The 15,132-nt window shown below is 46.1% G+C and overlaps 2 protein-coding genes across 7 annotated transcripts in view; one reads left to right on the top strand and one right to left on the bottom strand.

The window, feature by feature from the left end:
• LOC125948036 (G1/S-specific cyclin-E) overlaps positions 1-15,132 on the bottom strand; it is a 215,933-nt gene that overhangs the window by 190,892 nt on the left and 9,909 nt on the right. Inside the window, exon 7 of one of the 3 annotated variants that reach the window (XR_007468546.1) lies at positions 13,134-15,122. Coding sequence is in view for 1 of the 3 variants with exons in the window: in XM_049673663.1 (XP_049529620.1) it covers positions 14,871-15,122 (252 nt within the window). In the remaining 2 variants the exon portion in view is untranslated. Of the gene's footprint in view, positions 1-12,923; positions 15,123-15,132 lie in introns of those variants that run through there. The other 2 variants (XR_007468547.1, XM_049673663.1) reach the window with 2 other exon arrangements.
• Positions 1,769-12,481, top strand: LOC125948032 (acetylcholinesterase). Of its 4 annotated transcripts, none has more exons than XM_049673656.1 (8): positions 1,769-1,901; positions 5,505-6,218; positions 7,534-7,669; positions 8,223-8,654; positions 8,736-9,662; positions 9,744-10,178; positions 10,246-10,415; positions 10,482-12,481. In XM_049673656.1, exons 2-8 carry the CDS (start codon positions 5,974-5,976, stop codon positions 11,089-11,091), a joined length of 2,955 nt encoding a protein of 984 aa, XP_049529613.1. In that variant the 5' UTR covers positions 1,769-1,901; positions 5,505-5,973; the 3' UTR covers positions 11,092-12,481. The 4 variants fall into 4 exon arrangements, with proteins under 4 accessions (XP_049529613.1, XP_049529615.1, XP_049529614.1 ...); XM_049673658.1 differs by lacking the exon at positions 1,769-1,901 and adding an exon at positions 1,908-2,235; XM_049673657.1 differs by lacking the exon at positions 1,769-1,901 and adding an exon at positions 2,246-2,551.

The raw sequence follows: 15,132 nt of genomic DNA, 5'->3' as shown, positions 1-15,132 counted from the left end.
ACTGTTGGAAAACTGTTGAAACAAAGTAAGATTATCTTTCCAAAAACTTTAAAACATCTCCCCTTTCCAGTCTCACCTTTGTAACCTGTAACCGCAACACGCAATTAAAATCTCAATTCTTTCAAAGACAACGGTATAAGTAGCTTGGAAATATTCATAGCAGATCATGACATGGGAGCAACTGGCCTACATTGCAAAACGTAAGATCCAGAAACTCTTAATTGTTTTTAATCATACACTCGGACAATCCAATTATAATTCACCCAGTCGCTAACAGCGCTATAAAACGAGAAGATTCTGTCCACCCGCTTAATTAGATCCGATTGCGACACCCTCGTGCCTCACACAAGCAACAGCAGAGAGATGCATGATTGCGCGACTCAAGCAAACTCCGATTTTTCGGAGCATCCAGATCAGTTAGAGCGAAGGATCGCCACTGATCAATTTTGTGGATACACATACTTTTTTTCAACTTTCGTTTTATTCATTTGAATCTACAAACATTTTCTACGAGAACTTAGTAGATTGATTGATTTCACTAAGTACTTGAACACTAAACGATTGTTTCTCGATTCACCTTCACCGCTCGCTCTCACTGCGATCTCACCGAACCCAACCGACACAAACTTGCTTAGCGCAAAAACAAAGTAAGAAATATTGTAAAAAATTATTATTAAAAAAAGAAAAAATCACTCATGTTTACTATTTTTAACATTAATTCTGTCTTACAAAATCTACATCAATATTGCGATCAGGAAAACTAAACGGAAAAATATGCTTTCTGCTAGCATGGTAGGACACAGTGTAATTCAACGCATGAACCTCTACATACCGGAGAGCTGTTGCTGCTGCTGAGAGCGAAGCGAGGGCGTTGGCGAGCATACACTTCGTTTCACAATGATAGCCTCACCCTGGTTTTTCCGTTCTTGGGATCAATAAAGCGCCCTAATCATAATTTATATCATAAAAAATTCTTCCTACATCCCTATCTATCATTATCCTTTATATTTCAAATGGTTTAATTCATTCCTGGTAAATTTTCGATCGGATTACATGTCGAAGTATTTTTTATCAATTTTTTTATATGATATCGCAAGCATTTTGCAGCGATGCTATGATAGACTGGGTGATATCCTGCAATACTGAATAGAATAGTGTAAGATAACATCCTTGATACACAATTTGAACTGTTGCATGGACATTTACAAAGATTTTCGCCCGATTTTCCGTTAGAAATACGCGACGGCCTACGAAAGGAATCCAACCGATGACCGATCACCGTAATAACCTTCTAGCACTCTGTTGACATTAATGAATATGAAAGCATGTTGATATGATGCAGACGCTTAGAAAGTCCATTATCTATTGAGAATCTATCTATCATTATCTATCTAAGAAAAAGTCTGATAAAAATGAAAAAAGGAAACCAAAACACATCTTTCTGATATGAAATGATAATAGAAGAAGCACTGAGGACTAAAATATCATGAATTTTGAATAATATCTGCAGAACTATATGGATTGATATTTAAAATCTTTAGTAAGGATTTATGAAACACCTCATTTTTTGGTTCCCTCATCCTCAATTTTTATTATATCTTAAAAATTCAAGTCACATACGAATTTTAAAGATAAAAAGAGCAGTTTAACTAGTCTAAATTATTTTTAGGGCGTGTTTATTCGAGTACGAGATCGAAACAAACAGGGTGAGGCTATTATTATGAAACGGAGTGTATAGGAACAAAGACAAGCCACCACAAGGTGCGTACGCATCTCGCTCCCAGTGTTTCACGAAAGGCGGTGGTGGTGAGAGCGCCACACCAAGTCTCGAACGAACTCGGATCAATCCTACCGTTGGGGTCCAGTAGTGATCGAATGGAACCGACATTACCGTAGAACAGGTGAGATGTTCCAGCCAAGAGAGTGGTCAGAAAAATTGGGCTCGCTGGGCGATGGCAAATTACGCCATCAACGTGCGTGCATATGGCTGCCGTGGTGCTGAACAGAGCGAGTGCTATTATCTCAGGTGCGCGAACACCCCAGGCAAACCATCGAAAGTGATAGCGAGCGCGCTTGTTGGGTGCGTTAGGTGAGATAACGTCAACGCGGGATGTAACGAGAACGTTTGTGTGATTTGATAAAAGTGCGTCCATTGCGAACAAGGGCTGGGCCGCTTGGGGCCTGCTGAAAATCGATGAAACCTGCGGGGCGCTACCTGCCCGAGAGGTGCTTCAGGTGAATCATTGTGCCCGCGAACCACGAGCAAGGGTGCGGTGTCTGCTGTGCCGTCTGTGCATTGCGTATGCATTCCTAGCGCTAGGGGTGTGTGCGTTTGTGTGTATGTGGTGTAACTTTGAATTCTCCGTCGTCCATCGTGTGTACTGCAGTCAACACACCATCAAACAGCGAATGTTGTGTCGTGGAAAGTGGAAAACAATAGTCCGTTTGCTACTGAGCGCAATGATCTCTCACTCGACGAGAGATATAAAACCATAACCAACGCTTCCCAGGGGTCTCATGGCGTCGTCGTCGTCGTCCAAAACTGTGAAAAGTGTGTAGCAACCACCAACGCCATCGCCATAGAAACGTGTGCGTTACGTCACGTTGGATACTTTTTCTCGCTTTCCAGCGGGATAAAAATGGAGTAGATTCCCCAACTTCGATCGGTCCGTGGTGCGTCCATTTCCATTTTGCACTTTCCTCGTCTGTGCTCGCGTTGAAGTTTAGCTGAGCTGGCAAAGGGAATATAGGGTGCGAGAGATCTTGATGCTTTTCAAAAGGGCGAGGTGCACGGGGCGAGGGGTCATCTGTTTCGCTCTGGCGCACAGAAGACGATTTGACTCACGAGAGTCCAAGGGAAGGCTAAGTAACTTAGTCCAATCAAACCTGTTTGACGAGCTTTTATATCGAGCCATTCCAGCGACCGTTTGGCGGGGGGAGGGAGGCCTTCTCGCACACCACCAACAAAACCACTCACAGTCGCAACAACATAAAGGTGTGTGCGCGTTTGTGGGCCTGTGACCGACCCGCTGTAGCGCACTCCGGCGTTGCGTTAGGGTGTATGAGTGCCGGGGGTCTTACACACCTCTGGAAGTCATCCCGGCCGGGGCGAAAGATGGCCAAAAAGTCACTTGAAGTTGCGTTCTGGCTGGTCCATTTAACTCCAACGCACAACTCCCGGATCCCGGAGGGAGGGAGGATCGGTGCGATGCGAGGGTGAAAGAATCAGAAATGGAGAGAGAGAAGAACGAAAAAGGCGACCCCTCTCGAAGGGGCAAAGAAACCTGCCAACGTTTATTTTGTGTTCTTTTTTCGGCGGCTTCTCCAGCCACTGCTGTCGGTGGTGCTGGTGCAGGTAGAGGTGGTGGTGCGGGGTCTCTTCGCTTGGGTTCTCTATCCTCATCCGTTACTTCGACTGACTTGGCTTTCTGCGGACAGGTACGAGGGTGCGCGTTGGTTGCGCAAAGCAGAACGCAGAGCTGCTGCTGCTGCTGCAGAAAGGTAAACATACCTTTTCTTCATCGGTGGAACATTATGTTGGCGGCGATCGTTCTTTCGATCGTTCGTTTGCTTACACCGCATTCACCGCATCGCGATCTACCTTTTTTTTCGGAGTTTTCGTCTTTCATCTTCGTCTACGATACTTCTTTTTTGGGTAGCTCGATCCTCTCTCGCGATCACGTGAGAATACCGGTGTTTGTTCCGCTGCAACCACCACCGTCGATGTTGGCTTCCCGGCTTCTGTGTTAAAAGCGAACGGTTGAATGCTGTACGAGTGTTTATGGCGGCGAGAGAGAGGATCTAATTATCACGCTCGATGCTTTTACGCCCATTAACAACTTGAAGGCATACGTCATACACCTCGAAAGCATCAACCGGCCAACACAGTGCAGCATGGTAATGTTGCCGTTTTTGCTGATCGTGACACCGATCCTTTGCTGATCTTTTGCAAACCCTCGATTCAGTTCTTGCAACCTTACGTCTGAAAAGCTTCAATCAGCAGAAATGGCTTATATGTTTGTACGTTCGTGGTCACTAGAAGGCGGAAGGTAAACACCCGAGACACTCGGCCAGACCTGACCTGACTTCCTTGGTCAATATTTACATTCCTAGTGAAGTTGGAGGCCGCAAAAGATGGTCAACAACTGGGAGTCACTTTCACTTGGCCCAATTTGTCGATATTTGATACCACACTATTGCGGCTTAGGGCGTGACACCGATTTTCGGTGCGGATTCCAGGCAAAAAGGGTGGTTCCAAGCTTGGTGTGGGTTTCGCTGACACCGCTGATACCCTGGCAGAAGCCAACCTACCGTAACGTCGATATCCAGCGGGAGCCAACCAGTGGCATCTTATCAGCCGCTTCAGCCGGAGCCCCCCTTCCTATATTTGGAACCAATCGGTCACTCGCAACGACAACGGTGTTTTGAAGGTTATGGGACCGTGAACGTGCTGTCGGTGTACACCGTCGGTGGCCTTATCTTGTGGATCCACTGATAACCGTTTATGAAATGTTACCGATAGTGTGGTTGATGCGGAGTGATTCACGCGAAACTAACGTACACTTGACCCGTTTAAGCTCCGGGGCGCAATGCGGCTTACCTTCGTGACGAGGTAATGGCGACACCTTCTTCTTGGCGGCGAGACGAATGTAGTTCGATTTGATGCCAATTAAGCCAACAAAGATGCCCATCACATGGGCTTAGTTAGATGAAAGTCTGTATCGTGAGACCATTCCCACAACAAAACCCCAGAAAGTCACCCCGAGAAAGTCATCGTCGTCGATACTCAAAGACCAATTCCATTTGCAACCTCAGCTGTGTAGCAGTGGGAGCGTGCTCGAGCGGATGGAAACTCACGAGGAAGTCGACTTAATATAAATTATTCCTTCCGGATCGACCTCCTTTGGTTGGGCGATCTTGTGGCACCAAGACGGATCCCGTGGCATCTACAGCACCAGTTAGTTAGCTGTTTCCTCGGTAATTAACCGCATCAACCGTGGCGAGCATGCTCCGTGCAGGGCACCGAGGGCACAACAGCCCGATGGCCCGATCGTCACAGTAATCCTACTCCAAGTCTCAGCGAATATTGTGGCCGAAAGGCGGTCTAACTCCCTCATTTAACCTCCGATCCGAGAGACGGGGCGACAGTCAATTGAATTACTGTTCCCTCCATCCATCCGGAGGGTGTCGCGAGTCGGAGTTCTCGTTGCGCCCGTGTCACGGTGTCACCGACGACCCAATTAATAAATGATGGCGACGATGGCCAGCGAACGGAGTAGGAGAATTAAGAAGAGAAAAAATAAGTCAACCGCGAGAAGCACCAGCCATGACCATTCACCAGCAGCACCAGCAGCAGCAGCAGCAACAGTTGATTCATTGCATTGCACCACAGCACATCGACGAGCACGAGTTTAATTTCATTTGTCGTGCCCATTCAGAATGGCTGACCTCCAACCATTAACTCATGATGTTGTTGTTGTTGTTTTTGTCGTCCCTTCGTATAGCCCTTACTCCACACATCATCAGCTGGTTAGACACCGACGGCATTACTCATCGAAGACGGCCGTTCAGGTTGAAGACTGGAAGTGATTAAGTGCAACACTAGACGACGACCACAACGACGACGACATCGACGACGACGAAGAACGGCGGCGTGACTCATCGCGTGTGCGTTAATGACAACGACATTAACAGCTGATCCCTCTGTATTAACTGGCGCGATAGTGCGTTTACGGTGTGTGTCTGGCCACTAATTGAGAAGCCCAATTTGACCTGGGTTTGGCAGCAAACGAGAAGAAAAACCACGAGTGAGAGTGAACGAGAACGAGTGAGAACGAGATAGTCTGACGTAGGGCGTAGAAAACCGGAACGTGCGAGCTGGTGGCCGATGAGTCCGATGTGCACCGTCCGTGCCCGCGGTTCCCTTCTGTCAGTGTCAGTACGATCGATGTGCCGGGCACCGGTGGCGGAAGTATGGTGCGATTATCGTCGCTAGTGGTAGGGATGGAGTGCCTGTATCGACGCCATCGAACCGTGCGGTCACCGGAAACATTGCTACAGCGGACTACTCTGATCGCGATAGTAAGTGTCGCGTGTGTTGCAGCGGCGGTACTACCGATCGTGACCGGTCAGTACTACACAACCCGTGATCCTCGGTGGTATTCGCGGGAAGGTGACTTCAACTACAAGGTTCCGAATCCCGGTGAACCGAATTATCGGTAAGTGTGCCCCACCTGGCGGCGTGATAATAATATGTGTGAAGATGTATTGTGCTTGGCAGTGAGGACTACGCCCAGTCACGTAGGACGTACGTGCTCGCAAGACGTGTATGTGTCTGTATGTTATTGAAGTAAAAACTCAATCGCTGGAGTAGAAATATTAGAATCGATTCATGGAGTTAACAGTTGGAAACCAACATTCCTTTCCGGTTCTACTTTTTTACCGAAGCGATAAACGATTAGTCATATGGGGCATCGGCAGATAACATAAAGCGCCTCCAAGAAATGATACAAAATCAGATAAAACCGCGCTTGACTATCTGCGTGCTTGAGTTGTGTTGTGTTACCTAGCATAAGGGTGAAATAGTTAACCAAGAGTACACGTACAAGACTGTGTGTAGCTAAAACTATGATTCATTGTAGCTATTTTCAGTTTTTGATAGATTTTTAACGCAATTGTTTAACAGATTTAAAGAACAGGTTGTGCAAAAAGTTCCAAATGTAGTAATTCTCCACTTTAGCTACATAAATTTGAGGAACTGTTACGAATAAGCCCGATAACGATAAAACGAAATCAGTACCACAAACGCAGTGAATCCATACGTTATCGTTGATAGCAAAGGGCTTCGATATAAAGCACGACAGAAATGTCCCAAACATTGTCCCAAACATGTCCCAAACATGAAACAACATTCGAACAAATTATATAAGTAACACTGTTCCAAAACCTCACTATCCAATTTGGAAACGTTTCTTCGAAGTGGCTTAAGATTAATTTATAAACATATGGCTTCTCCGTTTTAAGACATGTAAAAAAAGTTTAATTTATGAGACCGAATCTCTAATTCCTAGAGGCCACTTTAACGGTGACACTATTCATTTCTTCTACAATTTATAACCCTCGGTTAGGCAGCTTCATTTTCATTGAACATCTAATTAGAAACTTTATGCTCATCAAAGCATAAAGATAACTTGTTAATATCAACCCAGCATTTAATTATTTGTGTATTATGAAGCACAACAAAGCATAAAATATGTTATGATAGATAAACTTGTTTTGAATGCATTGCAGCAAGCGCAGCACATGCCCATGATAATAGATAAATATGCCAATATTGTTGCATACTTGAAGAAAAAAATTAATGTTAGTATTCATGATGCAACAACAGATAAAAACGTTTATCGAATGCACCGTTAGCAGTAATGGCTTAAGCAAGAAATGGCCTCCATTAAGCCTAAAGTAACTGTACCAAAAAGCTGCTAATACCTTATCATCTCCACTCAACATATCATTGCTTGTTTCTCCGTTACACAGAACGTACACCTTCAACAACCGACGGTACGGGTTCTACCAACCGAACGGTTACGGTCAGCAGTACCCGGGACAGAACCAACCCGGCCAGTACCCGGACAACACAGGCCTCGGTGACGATCGCTTCAAATATGATCCGGTAAGTGGGGTACCGCGATGTAAGATCGCGCAAACATCATCAGCATCATCAAGCAACAAGCAATCGAACAATCTGGCTTTCATGCGATTCGCAATCGAAGCGAGTAACCCAACACCGAGTGCAAACCCCCGGCTTTGACCTACATCTCTCTCAGTCATGGCTGCAGCCAAGCAGTCGCCTCGCGTTAATGAGCATCATAACTCATGGCGAACAACACCCAACGGTTTGCGAGCGAGCGGTTTGCGGTCTTCATAAAAGCGAAATTCAATTGAAACATAACCCTTGCAAAGCGGAACCGCTACCACCGTGTTGCTGCTGCTGGTGCTGCATGTAATTAAAAGCAAATCTCGACTCGGCAAGATTGTCTGGCGTCTTGTACGCGGCATACGTTTCCCTTTCGACCGCCGTTGCGTCGCGCATCGTTGGTGCCGTCATCATCAGACTGGCCGCAATTATCAGGCCCCGCGGCTGGTCTTGTTGCTGGTTGAAAGTGAAACAACACATGCTTCGCTAACACACTCAAACAACCGGTGCTCTTGTGTTTCACTTTCAGAACAATCCCACACTCATCCAGACACCGTTCCCGGGTGTACTCGGTGGTTGGCGTGAGGATCTCCAGGGTAAGCTGCGTCGTGATTCGATGCAGCTCGAGCGCGATGTGTTCGTGACGACTAACTACGGGCAGGTGCAAGGTTTCATCACCTACCTGTACGACGATCCTAACCCCCGGAACCTATACCGTCCGTGGCACAGTACCGTCGATCGGATTATGGGCAAGTGCTCGACGTTCCTGGGTATTCCCTACGCACTCCCGCCGACTCACGAGGGCCGGTTTAAACCACCGAGACAGCATCGTGGCTGGCAGCTGGTGCAAGCCGTCGACTATGGTCCAGCCTGTCCGCAACCGGTCAAGTATACCGGCGCGACCAAGGGAATCCGTGATATGGACGAAGATTGTCTGTACCTCAACATCTTCTCACCCAATGTAAGTACGCAGTTCCGGTGTGGGTTGCCCCTAAGCAACGAAGCGTTAGACTCATTCCGTTCCTCTTTCTCAAACCCGTAGACACAAGCAGGAGTCGCACAACGGTATCCGGTGATGATCTACATTCACGGTGGTGAGTTTGTCCGCGGGGCATCCAATACTTTCCCGGCCCATATGCTGGCTGCCTTCTACGACGTGGTGGTGGTCACGTTCAACTATCGGCTCGGAGCACTTGGTTTCCTCTCGACCGGCGATGAGAACTCGCCCGGAAACTACGGTATCCTCGATCAGGTCATGGCCATACGGTGGGTATACGAAAACATCGAGGCTTTTAACGGTGACCGCAACTCGATCACACTGTTCGGTCCTGGAGCGGGTGGTGCTTCAGCCGGTCTGCTGATGGTTGCACCGCAAACCCGGGACATCGTGACGCGTGTCATCGGCCAGTCCGGATCGGCACTAGCTGACTGGGCACTGATCGAGGACAAGTGGCGGGCACAGAACACAAGCCGTGTCTTCGGGCAGATGGTCGGTTGCTCCATCGATACGTCCTGGAAGCTGGTGAACTGTATGCGCAATGGACGCAGCTTCTACGAGCTCGGTAATGCCGAGTTTGCACCCCACGTAGGTCTGTTCCCTTGGGGTCCCGTGCTGGAGAACAATTTCACCTTCCCGGGTGATAATTGGTATGAAGGGTGGAGTGAGCGTGATTGGCACTTTCTGTCGGAGACACCGGAGTCGCTTATCCGGCGGCGACAGTATAACCGTGGGCTACACTACATGAGCGGCGTAACGCTGCAGGAAGCGGCCTTTGTCGTGTCGGGGAATGAAACTCTCGCACCACGGTTTGAGGTCGATGAGCGGTTCTTCGATCAGAAGGTCCGGGAGCTGGTACTGCGCTACAACTATACGCTCAATCTGAACGGTACGTACGAAGCGATCAAGTACATGTACACCTATTGGCCTGATCCGAAGAACACCACCTTCATCCGGGAGCAGTACATCCACGTAAGTCACTCACGATTGGCATGATTCTGTCCTCGCAAACGATCGCAACTAATTCGGAGTGTCGCTTCTTCTCCTCCTTAGCTTCTTTCGGACTTTCTCTATCGGGCACCGACGGACAAGCTGGTGAAGCTGCTGGTCGAGCGGAATGTTCCAGTCTACAGCTACGTCATGAACACGACGATCGAGGGTCTCAAGTTGCCGGAATGGCGCAAAGTACCGCACGACATCGAGCACTACCTGCTGACCGGAGCACCCTTCATGGATGTCGAGTTTTTCCCCCGACGGGCACGGCTTGATCGTTTGATGTGGACCGACAACGATCGCAACATGAGTCACTTCTTTATGAAAACCTATTCCGACTTTGCACGCCACGGCAATCCAACGCCATCGCAGGTGCTGGGACTGTACTTCGAGAAGGCGCGCAACGGTGAGCTGAAGTACCTCAACCTGAACACGACCTACAATTCGTCCATTATGATGAACTTCCGGCAGACGGAAAGTGCCTTCTGGACGCAGGTAAGGAATCTGGGAATCGCTGCAATCGAGAGAGTACTTAGTTATCGACCAACTCGTCACATTCCAGTACATACCGACGGTCGTAGGAGTGATGATACCGACCTATCCTCCAACCACGGAGTTCTGGTGGGAGCCCAAGGAACCGTTACAGATAGCGTTCTGGAGTTTGGCAGCCGCGTGTCTCATCCTGATGGTGCTCGTCGTGATATGCTGTATCATGTGGCGCAATGCAAAGCGGTAGGTTCAACGGGGACTCATCGGCGATAGCATTCCAATAACGAAGGTTTCCGTAATGTTTCACAGAAAATCTGATCAACTGTACGATGAGGCTGCCTTCGGGATGGACAATCCCGAATCGGAGCGCGATACGATCATGGAGAATAGTATGCTGCAAGGGCAACCGCTGCAGCGTAATCAGCGGGACAACATCTACGAGTACCGCGATTCTCCCTCAAAGTATAGCAAAATGCAACAGCAGCCACCGGACGCCAGCTCGATCCGATCGCCGAGCAGCCTCGGAATGACGCAGATCACCGGCAAGAGCGGTATCACGGGCAGCCAAAGCTCGCTGCGCAGTGCCATCTCGATGAAGGAGTCCATCTCGATCTCACCGATGCCCAAGGAGTCCAATTTCGACCGGAACCTTAAGTACGCCGAAGACGGCATCCAGAAAAATGGCAAGTTTCCGATTCGTACCGATTCGAAGAACCTGCTAGCGTCCAATGAGACCAGCAAATCGCAGCGTGATCTTGTCAGTGGTGGTACGATCGGGTCTTCTGCTCCTGCCAGCAGCATTAGCGGTTCGAATCGGTCACACCAACCGACACCGGTTCCACTGGCGCGTGGTGGAAGCAAGAGCAATAACGCTAGCAAAACGAACCTCATCGAGGGCATTCCACAGACGGAAGTTTAGCTTTGGTGTTATTCTATGTGCGTGATCATTCGCGTTCAATCTGCTTGAACGAACGAACGATCGATCGATCATTAGTGTAAGGATCTTCTTGTGCCCTTGCACAAGATCGCTACCACTACAACCCCAATCACATACTTTTACATAAGCGTACAAAGCTGAGTCCGTCCGTTGTCGGACAGCCCCACGATGGAGGTTGATTTTAATGACCACCACCTCGAAGGCACTGCCATACGGACGGTCGGTAGATACGTAGTTTAATGTCTTGTTTAAACGTTTTAACCCATCGGCAGCCGTACTATAGCCGTAAGAGCCCTGTGCTAGTTTAGAATCGCTAGGATAAAATGAAAGGTAGGTGTGTCAGCAGCGCAATCGCTGCAACACCTCCTTCACACCAAGACCACCATCATCATCACCGTAGTGTAGTGCCGGGAATTAAATCTACAATAGATTGTGACCGCTGTCCCGCGTAAGAAAGCGTAACGTAATCGAGCACAAAGTGCCTTTTGTAGAGCCTTAGTAATAGTAATAGTAGCGTAGTAGCGCTAGTAGTGCTAGTGTTGAGTGTTTCATCGTTTTACGTGTTATCATCTGTACATACCACGATCGTATCACGTGTCCTGTTGTCTGTGTCAGTGTATCCGTCCAAACTTTGTGTTTAGTATTTTGTCACGCGCGTCACAAACCGAGTCGACCATTCGTCCATGCCACTCTGTGTTGTTCGTGTTCGTGTTTGTAGCCATGTAAGGATAGCTAATAGCCTCACGTGCTCCTAAGCTTAAGCTTAAGCTCTAATCTATTTTAAAAATCCCTCTCTTGATCCTCTCTTGCCGATCAGTTCGATTGTCGAGCAGCATCGAGATACTTTTATGATTTTTTGGGCCAAACTGTGCAAATATTACCGTACTCGGAATCACGGCAGACGCACGGGGCCATCGCGAGGATGACCGGGTTGCGATCGCACACTTTCTCTGTGCGTCGCGTCACCTTCTCCTCCGTCAACCCACTGTACCGTCTGCTGTCTGCTATTCCTACTGCTACTTATTACTACTTCGTTAAGGTTAGTTTCTATTCCGTTCTTCGAAACTTTTTATCCCCGTACAGTGGTCTAAAAAAGACGAGCTTTAGCTTCTTAGAAGACACTTTCTAACGTTTTTTAATGTCCTGTCCGTTCCCGGCATGAGGTACCTCCTAAAGGAAATGATTGTACATATAATTTCATTTCAACGTCAAAAATTACCACTTAAGTATTACGCGATTAGTACAATCCTGGGGCATCCCACGAACATTTGGAAATGAGCATTTTAAAGTAGATTTTACCCCAGCTTCTTCGTAGATACGAACGTAATGGAGAAAAAAAAAGTGAAACGAATAAAGAGTTATTTTAAACAAACGAAAAGAATCGCGTATCTTCGTTGATTTCATTTGCTTTAACCGTTTTTATGATCATAGCTGTTTACTGATCCGATAACTACATGCAATGCCGCAGAAAAGAAGAAGTGCCTCATCGTTTTTTACCTGTTGCGGAATGTTCCACATATCAAAGGATAATCTGTTTAATTACAAGGTATTTCTGTTTAATAGCGATAAAGGTATATATTATGGTAAGTAAAGTCTTACATAATTCGCTAACGTCTCCACAATGATTTGCAATGTTATGTAATTTTATTAGAACGCATTACATTTTGCTATGTCCTTTCTCAACCATGCCTTGATGATGGCGAATCTTTCAAGGATAGTGTGTAAAATGTTAGAAACTATGAACACCATTAATTATGTTGTATATATCATTTCGGACATGTTACTTTACGTACACTTATACGCAGAGGTTGCATTTCTTTTTCATTTATTTCATTTTGTAACTTCTTCATTTTGTTTGTTAGATTCCGTTTTTTTGCTGTGAATATCTACAATATGCAAATAATACATCACGCTTCTTAACTAGATTGATCAACCTAGTAACTATAATCGATTATCCAATGTTGGAATCCATCTACTGGATGTTGGAATCCATCTACCATACAGGTAGGTTAATCAGTACACACTGTTATGCATTTTTTTCTATCATATTTTGGTCAGTAACGTAGGGCTCAGACCCAGTCAAACGCTATTTTTAACTACACCAGGCCCATCTTCCTATCATCCGGAAGAGTTTAAAATTTCTTTAAATAGGTTACACGGTTCTTTTTGTTTGGAAGTTATTCAGCTTTATACATAACATTGTTATTCTAGTATATACATAACGATAGACTCGCTATCCTGTGGCAATTTAGTTTACTATGGTTCATCATTCTTATTTCTGGCCCAACAACATATAGATAAAGAATGCATGTGCGAAAGCAAATGCAGATTGTTACGGTTTTCACGATGAAACTGATCTTAAATATCACAAATCACATGATATAATATTGGGTGACATTGGACTACCTATTCGTATAAGATATCCCTAGAATGGGAAGCAATGAGTTTAAATAATTCAACGTCTGGATTCATTATTGTTAACGCTAGCACTAATAGGTCACTAGTAATTTAATTGATCTCTACCATCAACCCATTAGATGAAATCGTAAAGTCTTCGCAATGACGCTCGTTTCAGTAGAGCAGAGTTCTAACATTGCACAAATCATGTACCGTTGTTTGAGGTCGGCCTGGACCTCACTTTGAAACACGTTTGTTTGTGAGAAATTCTAAATTTTATCCTATGATGTTGAATTGAATCGCTATGCTGGGGCGCTAATGATGATGGACATCATTAATACACGCTTATGCTAGAATTGCATCGCCTTTTGTTTTCTATCGGTGGAATATGTAGTAGTTTCCCCCATTCACGTTGTCACGATGAACATCGGCTTGCTTGTACTACACATTGGGCACATTCTTGTTTGTTTGTTACAGAATCATTAGCAAAAGTATCACAATATTGTTTTTTGATGGTTTGTATTATGAGAGATTGAGAACTGAACCAAGTATGAAGAAACATGATCGATATTATCACAGTGGAACGGCGCGTTTTTTTTTTTTGTATGGTATTTTAACAGAGTCATAGTATTGTCGTCGAGTGAAATATGTATAGCCAAGTAGGAACAGTAATGAATAAGTGTGGAAAAGAAATTCATAAGAAAACTTATAATGAGATGCAAAATGAATTGACCCCAGTACCCAAGTGAAAATGCGATTGAATGAGGCGCAACTAGGAAAGGAGAAGCAACCGTGACCGGATTGAAGGGCGTGGGGTTAGTGAGTTATTTTAGGAGCAGAGCACATGTTAGTATAGTTTAGTGGGATAAGCTATATCCATGTTACAGTTTTAGTGGGTTGAGGACGCGCGTTCAGGCGGAAAAATGATTGTGTAAAGGATGATGAAATGGATTTAATGTTTGATCGATCATGAACAATAGAAGCGTCATTGTACTCCTTGCGCACCGGGGCTAAGCTCATTTTACTAATTTGTTTCATTTAATGGTTGCTTATTTTGGTGTTTCTATGTATTGGTTTGAGTAATCGCAAATACAAACGATTCGTTGATATAATGGCAGGTATTGGTTTAATCAACTGATAACTAGCGATACGCCTCAGCGTTTCAATTCAAAAACCATCCTTCCCTTGATGAGCCACGATTGATAAAGTCGCAGTTGAAATGCTTACAAATCTATATCCACGGGGTGATAGAACCCACGTGAATCTCAGGATTATTCCTCGATCCTTTTAGAATGATGGCGGGTGCGTGTCTATCATAATATCGCACGAGCGTAGCAACAGAATCATAATTTACATAGAAGGTATCATTTAAGCACTAGCTGTTGCACAATCACTCCGTGACCCGGCACCGGATGTAGTTGTGGCTCCTGGTGAATTGTTGAAGGTTGTAGCGGATGATGATAAGGACCGCTTACCGTTTCTAAAGACTTGCGATTGGATGCCGGAGGCGTCAGAATACCGTCCTCTAGCGTGGTGCCAATTGGTGCCGGTGACGCCTCCTGCTTCACCATGCGTTCCGACGACTCGATTTCCTCCATTTTGATGGCCACCAGTTCCTTTGTTCCG

The sequence above is a fragment of the Anopheles darlingi genome, chromosome 2 (genome assembly GCF_943734745.1).
Source record: "Anopheles darlingi chromosome 2, idAnoDarlMG_H_01, whole genome shotgun sequence".
Lineage (NCBI taxonomy): Eukaryota > Metazoa > Arthropoda > Insecta > Diptera > Culicidae > Anopheles > Anopheles darlingi.
Note: the sequence above shows the minus strand (reverse complement) of the source record. Positions and strands in the feature narration are given on the sequence as shown.